The 27013-nt window shown below is 33.9% G+C and overlaps 2 protein-coding genes and 1 long non-coding RNA gene across 4 annotated transcripts; 2 read left to right on the forward strand and 1 right to left on the reverse strand.

Moving 5' to 3' along the window:
• Positions 1 to 2178: 2178 nt before the first annotated feature.
• On the reverse strand, positions 2179 to 9307 carry LOC132715029 (rRNA methyltransferase 2, mitochondrial-like). Its single transcript, XM_060698002.1, has 2 exons — positions 8990 to 9307; positions 2179 to 2932 (listed from the first exon to the last, which is right to left on the reverse strand). The coding sequence occupies exons 1-2, from the start codon at positions 9240 to 9242 to the stop codon at positions 2505 to 2507; spliced, it is 681 nt and encodes a 226-aa protein (XP_060553985.1). The 5' UTR covers positions 9243 to 9307; the 3' UTR covers positions 2179 to 2504.
• Positions 8942 to 26977, forward strand: LOC132715028 (uncharacterized; the record flags this gene model as incomplete). 2 transcript variants are annotated; one of them, XM_060698001.1, is given in 6 exon segments in its annotated part: positions 8942 to 9079; positions 21377 to 21478; positions 23977 to 24100; positions 24769 to 24832; positions 25347 to 25433; positions 26932 to 26977. In XM_060698001.1, coding segments are annotated over 5 exon segments (343 nt in total), but the record flags the coding sequence as incomplete, so codon positions are not given.
• Positions 21812 to 22653, forward strand: LOC132715030 (uncharacterized). Its single transcript, XR_009623637.1, has 2 exons — positions 21812 to 21888; positions 22103 to 22653. It is a non-coding gene; the product is annotated as an uncharacterized LOC132715030 (long non-coding RNA).
• Positions 26978 to 27013: the final 36 nt, after the last annotated feature.

Consider the following 27013-nt stretch of genomic DNA (forward strand, 5'->3'; position numbering starts at 1 on the left):
TTCTGAAAACCCCATGGTTTTTTGGAATCAATAGCAAAATTACAGTTTGGGAAAAAGTGCAAAAGCGCACAAATTGTTTTTTTAAACCCAAAGTTAACCAGGAAAAATTAATGAAAGTTTGGGTTTTGACTTTTAATTTTTTTTTGAAAGTTCGGGTTTGGGACAAGATCAAAATGAACCCCCTTTACTAACGTATAAACAGAAAAGACAAACCCCAATCACGCAAAGCGGGACCCTCTCGCCCATTTTTATAAAATTAAATAATTTTCCCAATTATCTCAAAACTTCACGTGGCAACACGTGGTCATGGTATTGGTTTGTCTATGTTATCCGGGGATAAAGCCATGGCAGTTTGCACTTCCGTGTTGTCTGATTAGAATCTATACTACAATAGGCATCAATTTGATAACTAATTTTACATCGAAATCCCTAAAACTTACAACTGCCAGTTACAGATTTTATAGCAATAAATTTAAGAAATTGTAAGATTTAATACTAACATTAATAATATTTATTGTTTTATTAAAAAAGTTAAACTATGAACATATTAAAAGAAAAATACAAATGAACAGAAAAAAATCATGCATGCAAATAATATATAACCAAACATAAAAATACAATATGTACATCTGTATATCAAAGATATGATTAAATATTGACGGATTGTAAATATTATTTCTGTCGTATCAAATTATTGCTTATTGGTAATAAAGTGTGTTCAGAGATAATAAATGGGGAAAATAATCCCCGAACCAAGAAGGAACAAACAAAACTTGTATTCTATATCTGACCTCCGGAGAGAAAAATATTATATATACATGCGCATGTATAAATCTACACATTTCCTGATTTGAAATGTGAAATACACGATAATACAACAGTTATTGTATCATAGTTCGGAGACATTTCTGTTGAAAATGTGTCAGGGTTAAATCGTATAAATATACATGCACCGTGCGTTAACTGGAGTGCGGGTATTAGTTACCCGCACTCCAGAGCATGCCCATTGATTGGCTCATTTTTGCTGGGGTTTACATATTGTGACGGCAGAGAAAGGGAAAGCGACATAAATATCATATTCAGATGTTCGTTCATTGGTTCATTTTTGCCGGGGTTTCATATTGTGACAACAATATGTTTTTATGATACAAAAGAGAAAGAACACCAAAACACTCGGTAATCTGATTAATACTCGGGGGCTACGCCCCCTCGTACAAATCAGATAACCTCGTGTTTCGGTGCTCTTTCTATTACTTATTTCTAAATCACAGTGTACTAGACATTTATAACAAGATACTCGTATAGCTGAACATTTTGCATTTCCGAATATTTGTTCAGCTGATAGATTTATCGCCAGTATTTAAGTCACTTAAAGGAGCTCCATTGAGGTCTAAAATCTTAACAACATAAACTTTAAAATTCTGACATAGATCAAGTGAAGCACTTGAATGGGAAAAAAATCTGCAACGGCTAATGAAGAAATGCTCGAAATTAAATAAAACCCCGATTTTTTTGTAATATATAGCCTAAATTGAGTAAAAAGCGTCTCAACGTTTTTTATTCTTTGGGTCATTTTGCACAATAAAAATGTTAATTCTAGAAAAATGGGATGACGGAATGACCTGAAACTTCGCACGCTAGTAATTGGTCTAGACCTGGTACAAAATTCTGTGAAAAAATATTGCCTGTCCCGTCATGTCAAAAAACCTCAGTGGAATCTCTTTAACGCCGGAGTAATTGTCTTGGATATTTATTTAGTTCCAGGCTAAGAAGACGGACGACCTGCAATATATTGACATAAACAAAGCACGGAAAAATACCCCATGATCATCAAGATATCGAAGTGACGAATCTGAGGTCTGTAAACATGGAGTTGGTTTCAAGTACATATATACATGTTGTTGGTTTCAAACACTTTTAAATGCAGACGAGAAATTCCTCGTTGTTTTGGGGGGTTTTATGTTTAACTAATCCGGTCTTCCGGGCTACAGACTTTTTGTGCTTATTAAGGTCCTGTGACTATTTTCAAGGAATACCTCAGGTACCGATCAGCATGAGAAGGCACCTGGATAAATAATCCGACCTTCCGTAAAGCTATCGTGATAGCTTCATTAAATAAAACAATCCAAAGTCACCGGCGCAATTCGAACCTACAGAAGTGATAGGTCAGCGGCCGTAATCACTCGGTCGTCCCAAATGCTTACTATTAGTTGCAATTTCATACTAGCTGCAATAAACGGGTTGCTGTTATATCTGGGTGAAATAATATGATCATGTATATTTACATATTTTCTATTTATCACATAAACACATGACTTCCTGTACGTATACATTAATATCATAGTTATCAAAACGTTGATTTAAGCTATATTTATTTATGGTAAAGTACAGTACACAAACTAATTTATGACAATTAGATCTTACCCAGGCAGGTATAATATTAATATATATACTTATGTATATATACCGGAGTCAGGTTAAACCTTTTCAAGCAAAAACTTTTATCAGCTTTTTCTCAATTTATAATATTGACCAAGCAGAAATATTTCCGCAGAATCCGACCTACTAGCATCCGGTTTGACTGTTTTAACTGTTGTAAACATTCTATTCATTACTTCTTTTATTTTGTTGGTTTCTCTTCCATCCCATAATTTACAGACCACGTGGCCACCAGAGTCCAACACGTGGCTGGAAAATTTCAAAACTGAAAGACACAACTGAAAAATGGCATCATGGTCATGTTCCCTATTACCAGAGGCTTTAGGTGCCATGTCACTTAACACAACGTTTGCATGACGACCGTCGAGCACGCGCAAAATTTTAGACTGCGTCTCTGATGTTGTGAAATCGCTCTTTGGAAATACGGTAACACCGTCAATTGGTTCAATATCTTGTAAATCAATAGCGATCACCATTCCTTGATTGTCATCATCTACAAGAAAAAAAAGTTACATGAAAGCTGATCAAATGTTAAAATTGTTAAAACATTGGTGTATGAAATGCATGTACATTTGTACATGTGAATTTGGATGAAAATGCATACATCATCCGCCTCTTAATTGGGAAATGTGAAGGATATATCTATCTTTCATTTCCAGTCACATGTACATTCTTTCACACCATTTCAATGTAGCAGTACAGCATATTTCAGTGTTAAATAGTTCAAAATAACCATTCACTTTAAAACTGCAGCGGTCTGCTTGTAAGCCGAAAAGTCATCTCTTTTCAGGCGCGGCCAATTGGAAGGCGTGCGGGACACGGCACATTTGGAGTGCACAGTGGTTGTTTAGAACGATTTGCAAGGACACGACACAGTTTTTATTGCAATATAAAAGCTTTATAAAACTTGTTTACAAATGTTTTTTTTTTTTGATATTAATTTTGATAATGCTTTTAACTGTCAGTGGTCTACTTTCATACAACAATAAGTTATTACGCCGTCACACCGGTTTTGCATGATGGACAGGCACAAAAGGCTTAGTATACGTTTTAACTCTATTCTGTCAGAACAAGTGAATACTGTCTCAATAAATATTTGATAATGGGCATTGATGTGCACGACTAACTATTACTCAACGCGGGGGGGGCTGGTGAGAGCAATGCCTATAGTATATTTGAGCCGTGTCACGACAAAACCAACATAATGGGTTTTCGACCAGCATGGATCCAGACCAGCCTGCGCTTCCGCGCAGTCTGATCAGGATCCATGCTGTTCGCTTAACAACCCTATTACAAGTACAGAAACTGATAGCGAACAGCATGGATCCTGATCAGACTGCGCGGGCTGGTCTGGATCCATGCTGGTCGCAAACACATTATGTTGGTTTTGTCGTGACGCGGCTCATTTGATATTGTCCAAATTATTGCCAAAATTAGACAGATACGTTTATCCCTCAATATCTGGAGAGCAAAGGCTAGTAACGTTGTTAATACTAGCTAAAAAATAAATATATGTTCTTAAAACAACTGCCACTGAAGTTGTTTTGTTGACGCTCCATAAACTGTTCAATCTTAACCTTTTCCCTTATATAAGCGTGTTTCGACGGCTTTTTGACCCCCCCCCCCCTTTTGAGGCCTCAAACAGTGAAAAAATGTCCTATTTAGACCCCAAACACTGTTTTTCGTTTGAGAAATGTTGTTAAAAAAGTGACCTTTTTTTCGGCGCCGTCCCCCATCCAAATAATACATCAGGGGGTTGCCAGAAGGGGGATGTGCCCCCTTCTGTTTGGGGGGTTTGAAGGGGGGCGGAGTCCCCCTTATCGCCAAGAAAATTTTGGACTTGTGAGAGGCTTAAAATGACCCCAGGTTGATCATAAGGTAACGTGTGACCAACGCTGAAAAGCCTTTGACTCTATCTCAATCCCTTTAGAAGTTGCAGCACTTTGAAGTAAATTTTGATGGAAAAAATCGAGGCAAAAAAGTGATTTTTGGCAATTTTGAGATGTCCCCTCGTTGCCATGGTAACAGGAAATTTAACACTGAGCATGTCGTTACAAAGGCAATGGTCCAGTCAACATGTGTGCCAAGTTTGATTAGTATTGAAGCATTTTTCATAGTTTCATAGCAGTTTGAACTTGTAAGAGGAGGCTTTTCAGTGAAAATGGCCATTTTTCACAATATCATGGGGGAAAGGGTTAACTAAAAAAATTATAAATGTTACAAAACAACAATTTTTCACCAAAATTAGGTAAAAGACCACATGTTTACATGGAAAAACTAGATTTTGGGTGATTCCAAGGTTTTTCATCATTTTTTGTTAACTAAAAAAATTATAAATGTTACAAAACAACAATTTTTCACCAAAATTAGGTAAAAGACCACATGTTTACATGGAAAAACTAGATTTTGGGTGATTCCAAGGTTTTTCATCATTTTTTGTTAACCTTTTCCCTTATATAAGCGTGTTTCGACGGCTTTTTTGACCCCCCCCCCTTTTATATGGCCTCAAACAGTGAAAAAATGTCCTATTTAGACCCCAAACACTGTTTTTCGTTTTAGAAATGTTGTAAAAAAAGTGACCTTTTTTTCGGCGCCGTCCCCCATCCAAATAATACATCAGGGGGTTGCCAGAAGGGGGATGTGCCGCCTTCTGTTTGGGGGTTTGAAGGGGGGCGGAGTCCCCCCTCATCGCCAAGAAAATTTTGGACTTGTGAGAGGCTTAAAATGACCCCAGAATGATCATAAGGTAACGTGTAACCAACGCTGAAAAGCCTTTGACTCTATCTCAATCCCTTGAGAAGTTGCAGCACTTTGAAGTAAATTTTGATGGAAAAAATCGAGGCAAAAAAGTGATTTTTGGCAATTTTGAGATGTCCCCTCGTTGCCATGGTAACAGGAAATTTAACACTGAGCATGTCGTTACAAAGGCAATGGTCCAGTCAACATGTGTGCCAAGTTTGATTAGTATTGAAGCATTTTTCATAGTTTCATAGCAGTTTGAACTTGTAAGAGGAGGCTTTTCAGTGAAAATGGCCATTTTTCACAATATGATGGGGGAAAGGGTTAACTAAAAAAATTATAAATAATTACTAACGGCAGTGCAGTCTGATTAAAATGATGTATATAAATAAAAAAAAATCGGACATTCTCATCGGTCTCAGTTGGTACACTTGGTCTCAGTTGGTATAGTTAAGAAACCCGAAGTATAAAAAAATTAAAATGATAAAGCGCTATTCGCTGATTCTTTTTTAATGGTATGAATGTCGTGCCACATAGTGAGTCTGACCCAGCATTTTCATTGGGTGCAAATTTTAAAAAATATAGGGAAGTTTTATAAAAATATTTCAAGAGTATATTGGAATAAATCTAAATATATCATAAAAGTCTATATAGATTATTTTGGGTCCGTTAAATAAACATTTTTGAAGTATCATTGTACACCAATTTAAAGATTATGACAGTTTCAAATTACAGGAAATCGCTTCAAAATCATGATAAAAATGTAAGAGATGATCATTGGTCTTTCATTTTTCTTTGCTGCACTTATCTGTCAAACATAAATTCCCCTAGATTTACTTGATCGCCCATTTTTTGTAAAGTCAGACAACTTAAATAACGTTTATTAAAAAAGTCGTCATGTTTGATGAGTGAATTATTTGCAATAAACATTATGTTTGATAAGTGAATTAATATTTGCAATAAAATTACGTAATTTATGGATGAACAATTCAATATTTTATGTTTTGCCAATATTTTACGTTCAAATCAAATAGAATAAACATCATATCCTATTTCTTTATCATGTAGTGTACTTCCTTACTAGTTTGCAATCTTAATAAGATATTTTGAAACCTCTACATTAAGCTTTTAAATTTGAAACGTATTTTGTAGTTCAAAATATAAAACGTATGGCGCTTGTTAGAGTTTATGTTTGGCAAGCCAAACGAGCTTATTTTTTTATTGGGTTTTACCTCACACCGACACAGTATAGGTCATTTGGCGACGTTCCGGCTTTACTGGTGAAGGAAGACCTCAGGTGCCCTTCCGTGAATTATTTCAGGCAAGAACGGGCACCTGAGTAGAACCACCGACGTTTCGTAAGCTAGTTGGATAGCTTCCTCACATGAAAGAATCCAAAGTCCCTATCGGGATTCGAACCCACAGCGGACGAGCTTAATTAAAATATCACAATGTAATATTTATAGCAGTAAGCATTATATCTATTTTGCAGACCAGCAAACATAATAACGTGAAATTCGTTTTCTAAAAACATGAACTTTTTTTAGTTAATTATAATGAGCTCCAGCCAAGCGCGTGTTTGTATGTGTGTCTGTGTGCATGCGGGTGTATATATTTTATATAGTAAACGGGTGCTGGATAGTAATTTTGTTATTGATGACAAAGGGGTGATTATTTGATGATAATTTGACTATTATTGGCATGGCAAATGTGCCGTACGTCTGTGATATTGAATGAATCTACAATCATATCTGTATTTAGTGCGTCGGTGTGTGCCATAATCCCTACAACTAGAGATCGTTTCTATATGCACGTACAGTGATACATAGGAATACGTAGTCCTAATTATAAGACCTATACGTAACCTATTTCATATTTATCATTCATAATAATTTCATTAATCTGATATTTTACATTTTTTATTTTCCATGTTACGTTAAAAAAGCCTTGATAATATAAAATGTAAAATGTCACAATTGACTTAAACACAATGTTAAATGTTAATAACTTAAATTTTTTCCACGGCTAATTATTTGGACTATAGAATACGATACGAATACTCCCTTTAATTAAATAAAATAAACTTGTTTAGAATTTCTGGAATCAAAATAAGACATGTACCTATACATGTTTACGCAGTCGCTGTCCCTTTTAAAGTTTTTACTCGTAAAATTAAAAAAAAAAACATTAAGAAAAAAAACGCATGTACCTAAAACACGGTGATAGGGCGTTTACCACAACTTTTCCGCGCAACGTCAAAATATCATACTTCTGAACGAGACACCGTATATTTCTGGACAAAATAATAATGGCGGAATAACCAAATTGCAAGTAATAGCTTACAAAATATCTTACTGCTGGACATTGCAAAATTATATCAATAGTTTAAGTACTCCATCGAATTTTTGAACCAATTTATCGTTAATCTAGCACAACACAATTCACAAAAAATTACATACTTCGAAGAAATAGTGTTTACAAAAGATCGTGTCTACCTAAACATGACTCGTACTTGTCACAAAAACATGTGTTAAAACAACGATGCATTTGTTCTATGACCTTACGAGCTCGTGTATACATTATGGTTAGGCATAAATGCAAGTTCCATACAAAATTGTGTGTTTCTATTGTAAATTTTAGAGAATATATGTTGTTAAATGGACTATTGACTCGAATATTGGAGCACCGTACAACACTGAATTTAAACACCGCATTCTTTTTCCGTTTGACCGATAAATACTGGAACCGTTTTCATTTGCACCATACTTTATAAGTGAGAGTTTTCCATAAAATAACATATGATAACAGCAACATAACATAACAGTAGGTAAATTAACAGTTACTTATAAAGTATGGTGCAAATGAAAACGGTTCCAAAACGGAAAAAGAATGCGGTGTTTAAATTCAGTGTTGTACGGTGCTCCAATATTCGAGTCAATAGGCCGTTTTACAACATATATTCCCTAAAACTTACAATAGAAACACACAATTTCGTATGGAACTTGAATTTATGCTTAACCATAATATATATACGGGCTCTTAAGGTCATAGAACAAATACATCGTCGTTATAACACATGTTTTTGTGACAAGTGCGAGTCATAATGAGGTAGACACGATCTTTTGTAAACACTATTTCTTCGAAGTATGTAAATTTTTGTGAATTGTGTTGTGCTAGATTAACGATAGATTGTTTCAGAAATTCGATGAAGTACTTAAACAATTGGAATAATTTTGCAATGTCCAGCAGTTAGATATTTTGTAAGCTATAACCTGGAATTTGGTTATCCCGCCATTAATATTTTGCCCAGAAATATACGGTGTCTCGGTCAGAAGTATGATGTTTTGACGTTGCGCGGAAAAGTTGTGGTAAACGCCCTATCACCGTGTAAAATTAAAGTTAACCTTTTTGTTAAAAAGATGCATGCCAGGGATTTGTTTCTCATTCTCGTTGTAGCTTATGTATAATACATGTAAGTAAATTAGTAATAATTAAATTATTACTAATTTACTTACATGTATTATATTACATAAATTATTAATTTGGGTCAATCTGACAAGTTCTGGTTTTATTTACATGCAGCATAACGTCATTTAGGCGCTGCTTTGAATCGGATTGAAACTTGGCATGTAAAATTGCTATACACAATGTATTTATTAAAATTCAGTGGAAAGGGACAAAACAACGAGCTGCAGTCTTGGTACAGGACTTTGTGCAAGGAAAAATATCACATATATTTCTATAAACATTGATTCAACCAGTCCCTGATTCAACAGTCATTTAATTTCGAGGAGAGACTCCGACTACTTACAACCATGTTTTCCCTTCTGGCGAATTCTTTCAACCGCGACCTGACTCCAAGATCCAGGACAAGCACCACAGTCAATAACTATATCTCCAGGTTTTATGATTTTGTAATTTCCGTCAATTTCAGTCAGTTTGAAAGCGCTACGGCAACGATAATTTTCCTCCTTTGCACGTCTTACGTAAGGATCATTCATTTGTCTTTCTATCCAGTCACGAGATGACTGTTTTCCTTTAAAGTTTGACGGTGTAATTTTCATAACAGATACTGACACACTAAAATTACGGGATGCATAATAAAATGACGTTGCGCGACCGGCAAAGTTGAAGGTAAACGGTAAAAGGGACCGAGTAAGAGTACAATTTGCATATTTAGCCCCGCCTATAAATAAAGCACGAATTTCTTATAAAGCGTTATCATCATGATTAAAATAGACTAAAAATCAGTGGAAATAATCAGTGTTACTGTATGTAAGTGCATATGCTTAATCCTCCTAATAAATTTATGCATATGTCTAGAAAATGGAAACAGGCTTTAAACTTCAGGACATACAACTGTAGAATAATGGTTTTTCATTCATATGCCTAATAATTTAATCAGCAGATGAACCTTGTTAGGATATCAAGTAAGATGATTATAGGATCATCTGAATGCACTTTGTACACAATGTATACTTATGTTCATGAAAGATATATGAGTAATCACATTTATAGAGGACCAAGAGATCATCTGCATGAACATATACTAGTTTTTATAGAAGATGCATGAGAGGTTAATGTAAGATGAGCAGGGAATCATCTAGATGTAAATATACATTAGTAGTGATGGAATATATATGAAGAAGGGTCATCTGGTCTTTAAGGTGTATAAACACTGTAGTTCTTAAAGAACATATGTGAGGGAAATACATATAAACATTTTTATTATGGAACAGATATAATGATAACTCGTAAGATGCCCAGGGGATTATCTAGATGTACATATACTATAGTTTTCATGGAACAGAAATAAGGGGATCACGTAAGATTACAAGATCATCTGGATGTACATAAACTTTTTTTCATTACATATCAGATGTAAGGGGATCAAATAAAAAGACCAAGGGATCATCTAGATGTACATATACTATAGTTTTTATTGAACAGAAATAAGGGGATCACGTAAGATGACCAGGTGACATTTAGATGTATATACTCTTTTTCATTCTGGAACATATATGAGGGGATCAAATAAATGACAAGGGGATCATCTATATGTACATAAACTATTTTTTTATTATGGAACAGATGTAAGGAGATCATGTAAGAATACAAGGGGAATATCTAGATGTACATATACTATAGTATTCATTGAAAATAAATAAAGTTATCACGTAAGATGATAAGGGGATCACGTAGATGACAAGGGGATCATGTAGATGTACATTTAATATAGTTTTAATTGAACAGAAAGAAATAAGGGGCTCACTCACAATGACCAGGAGATCATATAGATGTACATACTCTTTTTCATTATGGAACAGCTATGAGGGTATTACGTAAAATGACAAGGGGATCATGTAGATGTACATATACTATAGACTTCATTGACCAGAAATAAAGGGATCACATAAGATGACAATGGTATCATCTAGATGTACATATACTATAGTATTCATTGAACAGAAATAAGGGGATCACGTAAGGTGAGAAGGGGATCATCTAGATGTATATATACTATAGTATTCATTGAAAAAGAAATAAGGGGATCACGTAAGGTGACAAGGGGATCATCTACATGTACATATACTACCAGGAGATAATATAGATGTACATACTCTTTTTCATTATGGAACATATATGAGGGGATCGCGTAAAATGACAAGGGGATCATGTAGATGTACATATACTATAGACTTCATTGAACAGAAATAAAGGGATCACGTAAGATGACAATGGTATCATCTAGATGTACATATACTATAGTATTCATTGAAAAGAAATAAAGGGATCACGTAAGATGACAATGGTATCATCTAGATGTACATATACTATAGTATTCATTGAACATAAATAAGGGGATCACGTAAGGTGACAAGGGGATCATCTAGACGTACATATACTATAGTATTCATTGAAAAGAAATAAGGGGATCCATAAGGTAACAAGGGGATCATCTACATGTACATATACTACCAGGAGATCATATAGATGTACATACTCTTTTTCATTATGGAACATATATGAGGGGATCGCGTAAAATGACAAGGGGATCATGTAGATGTACATATACTATAGACTTCATTGAACAGAAATAAAGGGATCACGTAAGATGACAATGGTATCATCTACATGTACATATACTATAGTATTCATTGAACAGAAATAAGGGGATCACGTAAGGTGACAAGGGGATCATCTAGATGTATATATACTATAGTATTCATTGAAAAGAAATAAGGGGATCACGTAAGGTGACAAGGGGATCATCTACATGTACATATACTACAAGGAGATCATATAGAGGTACATACTCTTTTTCATTATGGAACATATATGAGGGGATCACGTAAAATGACAAGGGGATCATGTAGATGTACATATACTATAGACTTCATTGAACAGAAATAAAGGGATCACGTAAGATGACAATGGTATCATCTAGATGTACATATACTATAGTATTCATTGAAAAGAAATAAGGGGATCACGTAAGGTGACAAGGGGATCATCTAGATGTACATATACTATAGTATTCATTGAACAGAAATAAGGGGATCACGTAAGGTGACAAGGGGATCATGTAGATGTACATATACTATAGTATTCATTGAAAAGAAATAAGGGGATCACGTAAGGTGACAAGGGAATCATCTACATATACATATACTATAGTATTCATTGAACAAATAAGGGGATCACGTAAGATGACAATAGTATTATCTAGATGTACATATACTATGGTATTCATTGAACAGAAATAAGGGGATCACGTAAGGTGACAAGGGGATCATCTAGATGTACATATACTATAGTATTCATTGAAAAGAAATAAGGGGATCACGTAAGGTGACAAGGGGATCATCTACATGTACATATACTACCAGGAGATCATATAGATGTACATACTCTTTTTCATTATGGAACATATATGAGGGGATCGCGTAAAATGACAAGGGGATCATGTAGATGTACATATACTATAGACTTCATTGAACAGAAATAAAGGGATCACGTAAGATGACAATGGTATCATCTAGATGTACATATACTACCTGTATAGTATTCATTGAAAAGAAATAAAAGGATCACGTAAGATGACAATGGTATCATCTAGATGTACATATACTATAGTATTCATTGAACAGAAATAAGGGGATCACGTAAGGTGACAAGGGGATCATCTAGATGTATATATACTATAGTATTCATTGAAAAGAAATAAGGGGATCACGTAAGGTGACAAGGGGATCATCTAGATGTACATATACTATAGTATTCATTGAAAAGAAATAAGGGGATCACTTATGATGACCAGCGGATCATATAGATGAACACATACTTTAGTTTTCATTAAACAGAAAGAAATAAGGAGATCAGATAAGACGACCAGGGGATCATCTATGTGTACATACTCTTTTTCATTCTGGAACAGATATGAGGGGATCGCGTAAAATGAGAAGGGGATCATGTAGATGTACATATTCTATTTTTTATTATGGAACAGATACATTTAATAAAGGGATCACGTTAGATGACAATGGTATCATCTTGATGTACATATACTATAGTATTCATTAAACAGAAATAAGGGGGTCACGTAAGATGACCAGCGGTGCATCTAAATAAACACATACTTTAGTTTTCATTAAAGAGAAAGAAATAAGGGGATCAGGTAAGACGACCAGAAGATCATATAGATGTACATACTCTTTTTCATTATGTAACATATATGAGGGGATCGCGTAAAATTACAAGGGGATCATGTAGATGTACATATACTATAGTTTTCATTGAACAGAAATTAGGGGATCACGTAACATTACAAGGGATTATCTAGATGAACATTGACACTTTTTTCATTATGGAAAAAATATAAAGAGATCACATAAAATGACCAGGGGATTATCTAGATGGAAATATACAGTAACTATAGTTTTCATTGAACAGAAATAATGAAATCACTTAAGATTACTAGAATTTATCTAGATATACATAAACTCTTTTTCATTATGGAACATATGTTAGGGGATCACTTAAAATGACCAGGGTATCGTCTAGATGTGCATATACTATAGTATTCATAGTACAGAAATAAGGGGATCACGTAAAATGAACAGGGGATCATTTAGATGTACATATACTATAGTTTTCATTGAACAGAAATAAGGGGATCACGTTAGATTACATGGATATCATGTAGATGTACATTTTCTTTTTCATTTTGGAACAGATATGATGGGATCATCTAGAGTAGATGTACAAATACTATTGTTTTCATTGAACAGAAATATAGGAATCACGTAAGAATACAAGGAGATCATGTAGATGTTCATATACTCTTTTATATTAAGGAACATATATGAGGGGATCACGTAAAATGATGAGAGGATCATCTAAATGTACATATAAGTACTATAGTTTTCATTGAGCAGAAATAAGTGGATCACGTAAGATTATCGCGACGTTCCAGCTTTACTGGTGGAGGGCGACCTCAGGTACCCTTCCGTGCATTATTTCAGGCACGAACGGGCACCTGATAAGAACCACCGACGTTCCGTAAGCAAGCTGGATAGCTTCATCACATGAAAGAATCCAAAGTCCCTGTCGGGATTCGAACCCAAAGCAGTGAGGGGCAAGTAGTTTGAAGTCAACGACCTTAACCACTTGTCCACGGACGCAAATAGTATCTATACATCTAGATGATCACCTGGTTATCTTACGTGATCCCCTTACTTCTGTTCAATGAAAGCTATAGTATAATTATGCACATCAAGATGATAACCTGATCCTTTTTACGCGATGCCCTCATATCTGTTCCATAATGAAAAAAGAGTATGTACACATAGATGGCCGACTAACCTGATCTCCTTATTTCTTTCTGTTTCAGTGAAAAACTATACTATGTGTTCATCTAATATGATCCGCTGGTCATCTTATGTGATCCCTTATTTATGTTCAATGAATACTATAGTATATGTACATCTAGATGATACCCTTGCCATCTTACGTGATCCCCTTATTTCTTTTCAATGAATACTATAGTATATGTACATCTAGATGATACCCTTGCCATCTTACGTGATCCCCTTATTTCTGTTCAATGAATACTATAGTATGTGTACATCTAGATGATCCCCTGGTCATCTTACGTGATTCCCTTATTGCTGTTCAATGAATACTATTGTTCGAGGGTTGTTCAAAAAGTAATAGGACTGCAGCTCTACTGTTCACACTTGTTTATTTACGTACATAATATTACAAGACACACATATCGGAACATGATCTCTATATACAGTGGAAAAAAACAATACAAAATGTTTACAAATAACAATTCTTTGAATTTTTCAAATGACAAGGGGAACGAAACTCGGCGCACGCTGACAATACAGTAAATGACGTTCATGACGTCGTTAACTAAATGCAAAATATAACAAGTGTCATCCATCCTGAAAGTATTCTTCCTAGTGTTCTAGGGTGATTGAATCATGTTCATATGATCAGGTCTCATATGTGGAAATATAGCGAGAAAGAAAACGATCACAATTTCGTTCAACTCTCCAAGAAAAATGCCCGATCGTTGGCCATTCTCCACTTTTCTCGAATATTTTAAGTAAACTGGGAAATCAACAAGCATGGACTTTTAATGCTAAATTATGCAAAATTGATTTATGTTACTATTTTTCACATCATACGTTTTTAAATCAATATGATTATATAAAGTTAAATAACAATATGTATAATTGAAAAGTAGCATCTATTAAAATAAAATTGGGGGAAAATACTACTAATCATTACCGTTAATCATTATTATATCAATTTATTTAAACCAAGTTATATCCAATGAGAGACAATGAAATAGTGTTTGATAGAATGGTTTTATATACAATCCTTTGGTGAAAACTTAAGTAGACGCGAAGCAGACAAAAAGAGTGCCGGACAGTCCGCGTGCCGTTTACAGTCGATCTATTTACAGCGTTTTTGCAATTAACGTCACAATGTTCCGCTTTCATTCTCACAATTTCCTGTAAGAGATTTTGAATTCGCCGTTTTTAAATTGATTTGTACCAGCTGAAAACGAGTGTCCTGATGGCAGGATAATTTTCCCTTTCTTAATTTTATCATTTTGTATGTATCTGAAAGAATATTGCCAATTCGTTGGCACAATTTAACGATAACACGAATTTCTGTTTGTTACTGAGTGCCACATTTCTACATTTACCGCCAGCTGTTCAAAACTAAATAATTATGCCATTTCATGCCTGAATGACGTCAAATTTAGATATATAATGTCACTAAAATAAGAAAAAATTTGTTGGTGGAATATATGGACAAACGGAGTATAATTATATATGAATTAATTAGAAGTACAACATAGCTTCAATAACTATTTTTATGTGCTGCGCCGGTGCGTGTTACCATGGTTATTCAATATCACAGGAAACGCGCTTTTATCACAATAAATGAAATAAACTTATGCATACGTTGTAGAAAAACATTTTACGATCCCTATACATATGAAAGTATTTTAAATTGGATGGAATATGAATATGCAAGACTCTCAGTCCTATTACTTTTCGAACAACCTTCGTATATGTACATCTAGATGATCCCCTTGTCATCTGTTCAATGAATACTATAGAATGTGTACATCTAGATGATCCCCTGGTCAGCTTCCATTATCCCCATATATTTGTTCCAACATATGAAAGAATATATGTACAGTTAAATGACCCCCTTGTCATCTTCCGTGATCCCTTTATTTCTATTCAATGGATACTATAGTACATGTAAATATAGTTGATCCCCTTGTCATCTTTCGTGATCTCCATGTATCCGTTTAATAATTAGAAAGAGTATATGTACATCTTGATGACCCACTTGCCATATTACGTGATCTCCTTTTATCTGTTCAATGAATACTATAGAATGTGTACATCTAAATTATCCCCTGGTCCGATTACATGGTACTCACATATCTGTTCCATAATAAGAAACAATAAATGTACATGTAGATGATCCCCTGCTCATCTCACGTGATCCCTTTATTTCTGTTCAATGAAAAATATAGTATATGTACATATAGACGATCCCTTTGTCATCTTACGTGATCTCCTTAGATCTGTTGATCACCTTGTCATCTTTCGTGAAAGAATAAATGTACATGTAGATGATCCCCTGCTCTTCTAACGTGATCCCTTTATTTCTGTTCAATGAATGCTATAGTATATGTAATATAGACGATCCCTTTGTCATCTTACGTGATCTCCTTAGATCTTTTTAATGAATACTATAGTATATGTAAATCTGAATGATCCCCTGGTCAGCTAAAATTATCTCCATTTATCTGCTCCAAAATATGAAAGCATATAAGTACATCTAAATGACCCCCTGGTCATCTAACGTGATCCCTTTAGTTCTGTTCAATGGATACTATAGTAAATTTTGATATAGTTTAACCCGTTGTCATCTTTCGTGATTTCCATATATCCGTTCCATAATTAGAAAGAGTATATGTACATGTAGATGATCCCCTGGTCATCTTATGTGATCCCCTTATATCTGTTCAATGATTCTTACAGTATATGCACATCTAGATGATCCCCTTGTCATCTTACAAGATCCCCTTATTTCTATTCAATGAAACTATAGCATATGTAAAATTAGATGATCCCCTGGTCATCTTACGTTATCCCCTTATATTCCTTCCATAATAAGAAAGAGTTCATGTACATTTAGATGATTCTCTTGACAGCTTACATGATAACCATATATGTGTTCCATAATAAGAAAGAATAAATGTACATGTAGATGATCCCCTGCTCATTTTCGTTATCCTTTTATTTCTGTTCAATGGATACTATAGTAAATGTAAATATAGTTGATCCCCTTGTCATCTTTCGTGATCTCCATATATCCTTTCCATAATTAGAAAGAGTACATACATGTAGATAATCCCCTGGTCATCTTACGTGATCCCCTGATATCTGTTCAATGAATCTTATACTATATGCACATATAGACGATCCCCTGGTCATCTTACGTGATCCCCTTATTTCTGTTCTGGTCAGCTAAAATTATCCCCATTTATCTGCTCCAAAATATGAAAGCATATAAGTACATCTAAATGGCTCCCTGGTCATCTAATGGGATCCCTTTATTTCTGTTCAATGGATACTATAGTAAATTTTGATATAGTTGAACCCGTTGTCATCTTTCGTGATCTCCATATATCCGTTCCATAATTAGAAAGAGTATATGTACATGTAGATGATCCCCTGGTCATCTTATGTGATCCCCTTATATCTGCTCAATGAATACTATAGTATATGTACATCTAAATGATCCCCTGGTCATCTTACGTGATCCCCTGATATCTGTTCAATGAATCTTATACTATATGCATATTTAGACGATCCCCTGGTCATCTTACGTGATCCCCTTAATTATTTCTGTTCAATAAAAACTATAGCATATGTAAAATTATATGAAGCCCTGGTCATCTTACATGATCCACTTATATCTGTTCAATGCAAAATATAGTATATGTACATATAGATAGCCCACTGGTCATCATTACGTGATCCCCTTATATCTGTTCAATGAAAAAGTACGGTATATGTACATTAAGATGATTTCCTGGTCAACTTACGTGATCACCTGATATATCTGTTCAATGAAAACTATAGTTTATGTAAATCTAGATGACCCACTTGTATATATTACGTTATCTCATTATATCTGTTCAATGAATACTAAAGTATGTGTACATATAGATGATCCCTGGTCAGCTTACATGATACCCATATATCTGTTCCGTAATAAGAAAGAATAAATTTACATGTTGATGATACCCTTGTCATCTAACGTGATCGGTATCCCTTTATTTCTGTACAATGAATATTATAGTATGTGCACATCTAGATGATCCCTTTGTCTGCTTACATGATACCCATATATCTGTTCCATAATAAGAAAGAATAAATGTACATGTAGATTATCCCCTGCTCATCTCACATGATCACTTTATTTCTGTTCAATGAATGCTATAGTATATGTACATATAGACGATCCCCTTGTCATTTTACGTGATCCCTTTATTTCTATTCAATGGATACTATAGTAAATGTAAATATGGTTGATCCCCTTGTCATCTTTCGTGATCTCCATATATCCGTTTCCATAATTAGAAAGAGTATATGTACATGTAGATGATCCCCTGGTCATCTTATGTGATCCCTTATATCTGCTCAATGAATACTATAGTATATGTACATCTAAATGATCCCCTGGTCATCTTACGTGATCCCCTGATATCTGTTCAATGAATCTTATACTGTATGCACATCTAGACGATCCCCTGGTCATCTTACGTGATCCCCTTATTTCTGATCAATGAAAACTATAGCATATGTAAAATTATATGATCCCCTGGTCATCTTACGTTATCCCCTTATATCCCTTCCATAATAAGAAAGAGGACGTGTATATCTAGTTGATCGCCTGGTCACCTACGTGATCCAATGATATCAGTTCAATGAAAATTATTTTATGTGTACAAGTAGATGATCCCCTGGTCATCAAGTACGTGACCCGCTGATATCTGTTCAATGAAAAGTAATAGTATATGTACATGGTCATCTTACGTGATCGCGTTGTATCTGTTCAATGAAAACTATATAGTATAAACTTGGTCCCTCTTATAATGTGATTCCTAATATATTTTTTCATATGAACAAAACTATACATTGTATGTATATTCAGATAATCCTTTAGTCATCTAACTTGATATCCTCACATAGGTTCATATGCTGATTAAATCATTTGGCATATGAATGAAAGCACCATTATTGCACGACTTAACACTTTAAAGCCTTTTCCATTTTTATAAGACATTCGTGTATATTTATTAGGGGGATTAAGCATATGCACTTACATACAGTAACACTGATCATTTCCACAGATTTATAGTCTATTTTAATCATGATGATAACGCTTTATAAGAAATTCGTGCTTTATTTATAGGCGGGGCTAAATATGCAAAGTGTACGCTTACTCGATCCCTTTTTCCGTTTACCAAAGTTGAACATGGGGGCCGCCATTTTTGTTGTCATTATGTACAAAGCCAAGCTAGACGCAAAAACGCTTTATTTAATATTTTGAATAAAATGTTCCTAAATTAAGATATTTCTTTACTTATAGTTTTAACAATACTAAAGATAAATTTAAATGTAAAATGTTGAATTTTAAGTTTATTTTATGGTAGAAGATGCGACCTTGACCTTACTCTGTATCATCTAAATGCATTATTTGGGCGAAGTTAATAAGCGTCTAGAGTCATTTATTTGGATGAATGTCAATAATTTTATTTTTCAAAAGGAAAATGTTTTCGCGTTTATTGAATATTTCTATTAAGACTGGCTTTCCAGTTCAATTCCTGGAAAGTTCTTCAGTCCAAACTTCGCAGTACACATGCCGTTGTATGAGCTCAAAAGGTGATTCCTATTTTTTTTCAGATCACACGGCCCCGAGTCATTTCGGTCCTATACACATGGTACACCAATTAGTCAAAATATATTGACGTGCCAAGGCTAGATTATGAGATACTTTTGATCTGGGTCACAATCTCACTTCGTAGAGGGGAGAGGGGAGATATTGCCCATACACAGAAAGCGTATTATCTCATCACAAACATAATACAGGGGTGTCTGTGGCCAAGTGGTTACGGTCGTTGTCTTCAAACCACTTGCCCCTCACCGCTGTGGGTTCGATTTCTGACAGGGATTTTGGATTCTTTCATGTGAGGCAGCTAACCAGCTAGCTTACCGAATGTCGGTGGTTCTAGTCGGGTGCCCGTTCGTGCCTGAAATAATGCTTGTAAGGGCACATGAGGTTTTCCTCCACCAGTAAAGCTGGAACATTGTGATATGACCTATACTGTGTCGTTGTGACGTAAAACCCAAACAAACAAACAAACAAACATAATACAATTATTTAGACTAATAAGCACTGGCTAGCCGAATGGGCCCATATTAAATTGCTAGCCAAAAGTTATAGCCTTAAGCGTCTCACGCATGACTAGTCTATACACACTGTTGAGGCTTGTCTTATGGCATTTTAAAAATAAATAACCTAAAACAATGTTGAATATGCAAATTGTGTGTCTAAAAGAAGATTTTATTGAATATCATGAAAACTTTATCAATTAGGCCTACAGTAGATATATTAAACAGATTTTTTGCGCTTGATGATTGGACATTTTTTTCTTCTAAAAATCATGGACTTTAATAATTAAAGTTTGTTTGAAAATACGAAGAGAAATTAACTGAAACATTGTTAATTTAAAGAATATAAATACCATTATATGGTTATGAATATAGCACCATTTTGGTCAACTTGTCTGGCCCTTAGTCAAGTTGTCAATTTTTTTTTTATTGTAAATACATGCATTTCATATATTATCAGAAAATTCCATTGTAGTATTAGATAAAACATGTAGCAAGTGGGTTACTAGAAAATTCTCAAAATTGGTACTCTTCAGATATACATTAGAACACTATACTTTATATATCTTTATTGTGGTATTAAAGTTTCTAAAGTTTTTTCTATAATTATTGTATGTTGAGTTGCTCAACAATATTTAAACTCATACAAATGATGTATTCTCAGTAACAACCAAAATATGGACATGTTGATCACAAGACAAGTGACCTACACTGTAACTGACATTAAGTATACATGAGGTAGAATGCTTAAATTGGCAGTTATTTCTGTTCCGGTGTCAGCAATAGTCTTAACATTTAATTAATAATTTTGGTTGTGATGTAAGACATTATTGTAAGGCCAAAACTAAAGCAGACCTGAAGAAGTTAGTTATTATAAGAAAAATACATTTTGTGGTGTTGAAATAAATGATTAATTGAACAAGGTTTTCCTTTCTGTTACTATATGTTATTCAAAGTAATTATTGTATATCTAAAAACTGGTATCTTTCACTGTATAATTATAACATTTTGAATAGTGCTGGAAATAAAAAAAGAAAAACTTCTTATTTAAATATACAAAAGATCTTTTGTTTTTTGTGAAAGTCATATATTTATCACTTGCCTTATTAAACAACAAGATTCTTCAATTTCAGGAGTGCACAAATTAACAACATGATGGTATATTAACAAGATATGATTTTTATTTATAGTTGAGGAAATATTGAATCAAACAGACAGATTACATCATCATGTTGATGATTGTGACACAAGAAAAACATACAAAAATATCATGCAGAGAGTCCCTCAACCAGGTAACTGTGTTTTCATTTACTGACAGCAGAGTTTACATAAACTTTAAATACAACACTGTGATCTGTATATTTTTAATGTAATGAATAATTACATATGATAGCAATTTCTTAATTCTCTAAGACTACGTATCATTAGCAAAGTCAAGTCAGATATTTTATTGGCTAAAAAATATACAAGTTCATTGCCAAGAAACATTTTGGTGGTACGAAAAGTATTATAGATTATACATAACATATTTTTAAGTGTACAAAATTTCAAAGCCTAAAGTTTCAAACACTATTCCTGCAACTATAATTATGTCTTTTCTCCCATCAATGTTCACAGACACAAATTACATGATTTTTAACCAGGTTTTCCGAAGGAAAAAAACTGGTTATTAGATTGAGGTATGTCGGCGGGCGGGCGGGCGGTGGGCGGGCGGGCGGATGGGCGGACGGGCGGGCGGGCGTAAACAATTTCTTCTGTGCGCAACTCCTCCTACATTTCTCAACGGATTTTTGACTAAACTTTCACAGAAGCTTTGTCATCAAGTGCCCTGGCGCATATTGTCGGGGTTTTGCGATTAGATAATATTTGACCTAATTATGGCCCTTTGTTTTTTTTTCCTTATATAGAATATATAGTGAACAATTTCTTCTGTGCGCAACTCCTCCTACATTTCTCAACGGATTTTGACCAAACTTTCACAGAAGCTTTGTCATCAAGTGCCCTGGCACATATTGTCGGGGTTTTGCGATTAGATAATATTTGACCTAATTATGGCCCTTTGTTTTTTCCTTATATAGAATATATAGTGAACAATTTCTTCTGTGCGCAACTCCTCCTACATTTCTCAACGGATTTTGACCAAACTTTCTCAGAAGCTTTGTCATCAAGTGCCCTGACACATATTGTCAGGGTTTTGCAATTGGTATATATTGGACCTAATTATGGCCCTTTGTTTTTTTCATTATACAGAAAATATTATAGTGAACAATTTCTTCTGTGCGCAACTCCTCCTACATTTCTCAACGGATTTTGACCAAACTTTCTTAGAAGCTTTGTTATCAAGTGCCTGGCACATATTGTCGGGGTTTTGTGATTGGATAATATTTTACCGAATTATGGCCCTTTGTGTATTTTTTCCTTATACAGAATATAATAGTGAACAATTTCTACAGTGCGCAACTTCTCCTACATTTCTCAACGGATTTTGACCAAACTTTCACAGAAGCTTTGTCATCAAGTGCCATAGCACATATTGTCAGGGTTTTGTGATTAGATAATTTTTAACCAGGTTTTCCGAAGGAAAAAACTGGTTATTAGATTGAGGTATGTCGGCGGGCGGCGGGCGGGCGGGCGGGCGGATGGGTGGACGGGCGGGCGTAAACAATTTCTTCTGTGCGCAACTCCTCCTACATTTCTCAACGGATTTTGACCAAACTTTCACAGAAGCTTTGTCATCAAGTGCCCTGGCGCATATTGTCAGGGTTTTGCGATTAGATAATATTTGTCCTAATTATGGCCCTTTGTTTTTTTTCCTTATATAAAATATATAGTGAACAATTTCTTCTGTGCGCAACTCCTCCTACATTTCTCAACGGATTTTGACCAAACTTTCACAGAAGCTTTGTCATCAAGTGCCCTGACACATATTGTCGGGGTTTTGCGATTAGATAATATTTGACCTAATTATGGCCCTTTGTTTTTTTTCCTTATATAGAATATATAGTGAACAATTTCTTCTGTGCGCAACTCCTCCTACATTTCTCAACGGATTTTGACCAAACTTTCTCAGAAGCTTTGTCATCAAGTGCCCTGACACATATTGCCAGGGTTTTGCAATTGGTATATATTTGACCTAATTATGGCCCTTTGTTTTTTTTCCTTGTATAGAATATATAGTGAACAATTTCTTCTGTGCGCAACTCCTACATTTCTCAACGGATTTTGACCAAACTTTCTTAGAAGCTTTGTTATCAAGTGCCTGGCACATATTGTCGGGGTTTTGTGATTGGATAATATTTGACCGAATTATGGCCCTTTGTATATTTTTTCCTTATACAGAATATGTATAGTGAACAATTTCTTCTGTGCGCAACTCCTCCTACATTTCTCAACGGATTTTGACCAAACTTTCTTAGAAGCTTTGTTATCAAGTGCCTGGCACATATTGTCGGGGTTTTGTGATTGGATAATATTTGACCGAATTATGGCCCTTTGTATATTTTTTCCTTATACAGAATATATAGTGAACAATTTCTACAGTGCGCAACTTCAAAAATTAAGCAAAAATAAAGTACTGTTTACCTTTCTAAAACATTTGGGGGAAAAAGGCGAATAGACAAAATAAAATTTCTCAATCATTTTTGTTTGAAGAATATTAAAAAAGCCATAATTCCTCCTAAAAATTCAATTAAAAACAAATGCCCCTTCATGACAAAGCTTCTGTGAAATATTTTGCTGAAAACCTGGTTGCATCGCATTGCGATGTTCCTTGTCTTGTTGCTTCACACAGTTGTGGTAGTGACATCTGGATACCATGAAGATGGGATGTGGCATAAGCGAGGAATGACCTGTACATCTTTCACTAGTGTTTCTTTTACTCCACCTATTGTATCAATTTGTCTAAAGATTCCAAGGTAATTTTTACTGTTTTTTAATAGTTTTGTAATCTTTTGTAGTTACCATAGTTCTATTTTAGGCTTAAGCTATAGGAGACATTGAATGATATTCACAATTTTGAAAGAAGTATCATCCCCCACTCCCAAAACTTTTTTTTAAAACTGGTCATTGAGTAAAATTTATGAACTGTTTTTATATGACAATGTTTAAATCATTGAAACTAATCCAAGCAACATTTACATCTGTTGATTTCTGATTTTTTAAAAAAAGGTAATATTCCAATTCTAAATTTACATAATTATATAGGTAATGAAAAAAAAATGAAAAAAGCAACAACAAAAACAGTGATACATGAATAAATCTGCTTATTATATAAGATGTTTTTTTTTGTATTCAGTATTGTGTACGAAACTTACATACAGATTTTTAAAATAATGTTTTAACATTAAATAAATAATTAATACATTCTCTAAATAAGAGGAAAATCTAAAGGGAGGTAATCAAAAAAAATAAATTGTCACTGTTTTTCTTGTGAAGTTGCATGACTGAATACTGATTGCTGTGAAGTAGCTTAAGCCCATTATTTCAGTATTTATGAAAACAAAGGTCTAACTAAGATATATGTATATTTTAAGAAGAGTTATTATTTTGTGTTTAAAGATGTTTTCATTCATATATTTTTCAGCAAATTCCATGACATTGTAAACAAAACAAAACATTTTGCTATCCATACCTTGGCGAACCATCAGGTATGTTTCATTTTTACCCTTACCCGGGAGAATATGAATAATGCTCTCTTTTGTGTCTGTACATAAGATTTGTTCTTTGAATTGCTTCATTTAATAAAATTACATTATTATACTGAATTAAGTACTACACCAAAAATCTATTTGTTTGTACCTTGAATATGAAAATGCAGCTAGATAGATTGCAATAGGATTTATTACAAAATGTATGGAATCTTTGGACTTGAAAAGTGAAATTAAGGCTAGATGGTGTACAATATGCATTTGATATAGATTTTTTGGTCTCAGGAAATGAAAATTTTGCTAAATTGATTAAATTTTATCAAGTATGTGCAAATGCTAGAAGTTAAGAAGTTACATTGTATAAGGTGTGACATAAGTCTTGACTGTCTTGTTATCAGTCACTCACTTAATTTATGAAATGTATATACATGTACTTACCTTTCTTTTGGTCTTAGGGTGCTTTATTTTTGGAAATATTTTCATTAAACTTAGCTATGATGTTATTTTTGTACAGGTGAACTATGGAATGACATTTGCAGTAAATATACCAGGAGTAAACCAGTTTGCTAATATAGCCCATCATGATAGTGCACATGTTCCAGTATGTATTTTCATTCTATAGCAATTGTTGTTACATGTATTCAGAACTCAGCAAAGTTAGGTTTTTCAGAGCTGATCTCCCTGGTACAAATAAACTTTTACTGTTATAGCTTCAAGGTGCACTACCAAGTCAGCCAGCTATGTTTATGTAATGGTGGGGTTTTTCAACAATAAACACTTTGATGATGTTTATATATTTATTCTATCAAGAATAAAACCTGTAATAAAATAAAACAACAATAAGACATCACATTACAAAACAAATATTTTACAAGACAAATACATTTCACAAAATACATAATACAAAATATTATACAACAATTCAAATTACAATAAAAACAATTTCACAAATAAATATATGATACATACCAGGCTTGATAGAAGAGATTCTGATTTAAAAATTAACATAAATAAAAAGCAAGTATTTCTATAGAGAAATAACTGAAAGTTAACTAGTTTTATAGTTCTTTTCATTTAGAAAGCAAGACAAGAAGTGGTCAGTTACTAAGAAATGTTACATTCCAGAACCAAATCATCTAAAAATAACTTTCATACCAAAATCAATCATCCATCACTCAACTTGCAAAACCAGTTCAATCACCCATAACAAAAGACAAACATAAACATATAACACCACAAAAGATTTGGTCTGGCCTTTAATTACTACTGTATTTGTTATAAAAAGAGAACTCAAGACTATTTTAACCTTATCTACATTTATTTTCCAAGCTTTTACAGTAAAAAGTTTGTTTGTACCCCCAGATTAGCTTGGAAAATCCCAAAATATATTAATTCTGGAGTAACTCTGTTAAACATGCTAATATTTAGTCACTGCTGTTGAATTATGTGACTTAAAAGCCAATATCTTTTTAACTTTGTATAGTCCAATATAATTACTCTGTATTGGACAGTTTAGTGTGTATGAGCTGTCAAGGATTAGACTTTTCAAGACAAGGTATCTGTAAAGAATGGGCGAGTAAAAAGAAAGCTGGCTTATGTTTATCAAAATAAAAAAATGTGTTTTCATGTAATTGTATAACACACAGTATTAAACTTGGGATATAGAATAAATAGCTTATTTAATAGCATTCTTTACTGTACAAGATATACATATACATGTATTTGGACTTGTACACAACATGAAAAAACATATATCCCAATTCATTTGCCTGGCATCTAGTCCAATATGGTTCTCCAGCAGTGTACTTCTACAGATTTATTTCTGCATTGTTTATTTAAATGTTTAATAACTTATGATTACAGGCAATATTTTGCAAAAAGTTTTTTTATTAATTTTACATATGCATAAAATAACATACAGTAAACAAATTACAAAAACCTCTCTATTTACTTAAACATTTTTACATTCCTTATTTGGAATGCTTTTGTTTTAAGTTCTAAAATAAAGGATTTGAGATTGGATAATTTTTTAGCTCTTCTGTCTATTCTATGTTCATACAGGCCTAAAAATGATATGACTTGTATATGCTAATTTTCAGGGAATTCCTGTTCTGCTAGGTTGTTGTGCAGTAATGGAGTGTAAGGAATTCTTTAATGATTGGGGCCCTAAAGTCTGGTATG

This window comes from Ruditapes philippinarum, unplaced genomic scaffold (assembly GCF_026571515.1).
Source record: "Ruditapes philippinarum isolate M1 unplaced genomic scaffold, ASM2657151v2 ctg12743_1_1_1_1, whole genome shotgun sequence".
Classification (NCBI taxonomy): Eukaryota; Metazoa; Mollusca; class Bivalvia; order Venerida; family Veneridae; genus Ruditapes; species Ruditapes philippinarum.

Coding starts and splice junctions, on each gene's coding strand:
- LOC132715029 (XM_060698002.1), bottom strand. CDS start 9,242: ATGAAAATTACACCGTCAAACTTTAAAGGAAAACAGTCATCTCGTGAC. Junction 2,933..8,989: donor CCAGAAGGGAAAACATGGTT/GTAAGTAGTCGG, acceptor TTTTTCTTGTAG/ATGATGACAATCAAGGAATG.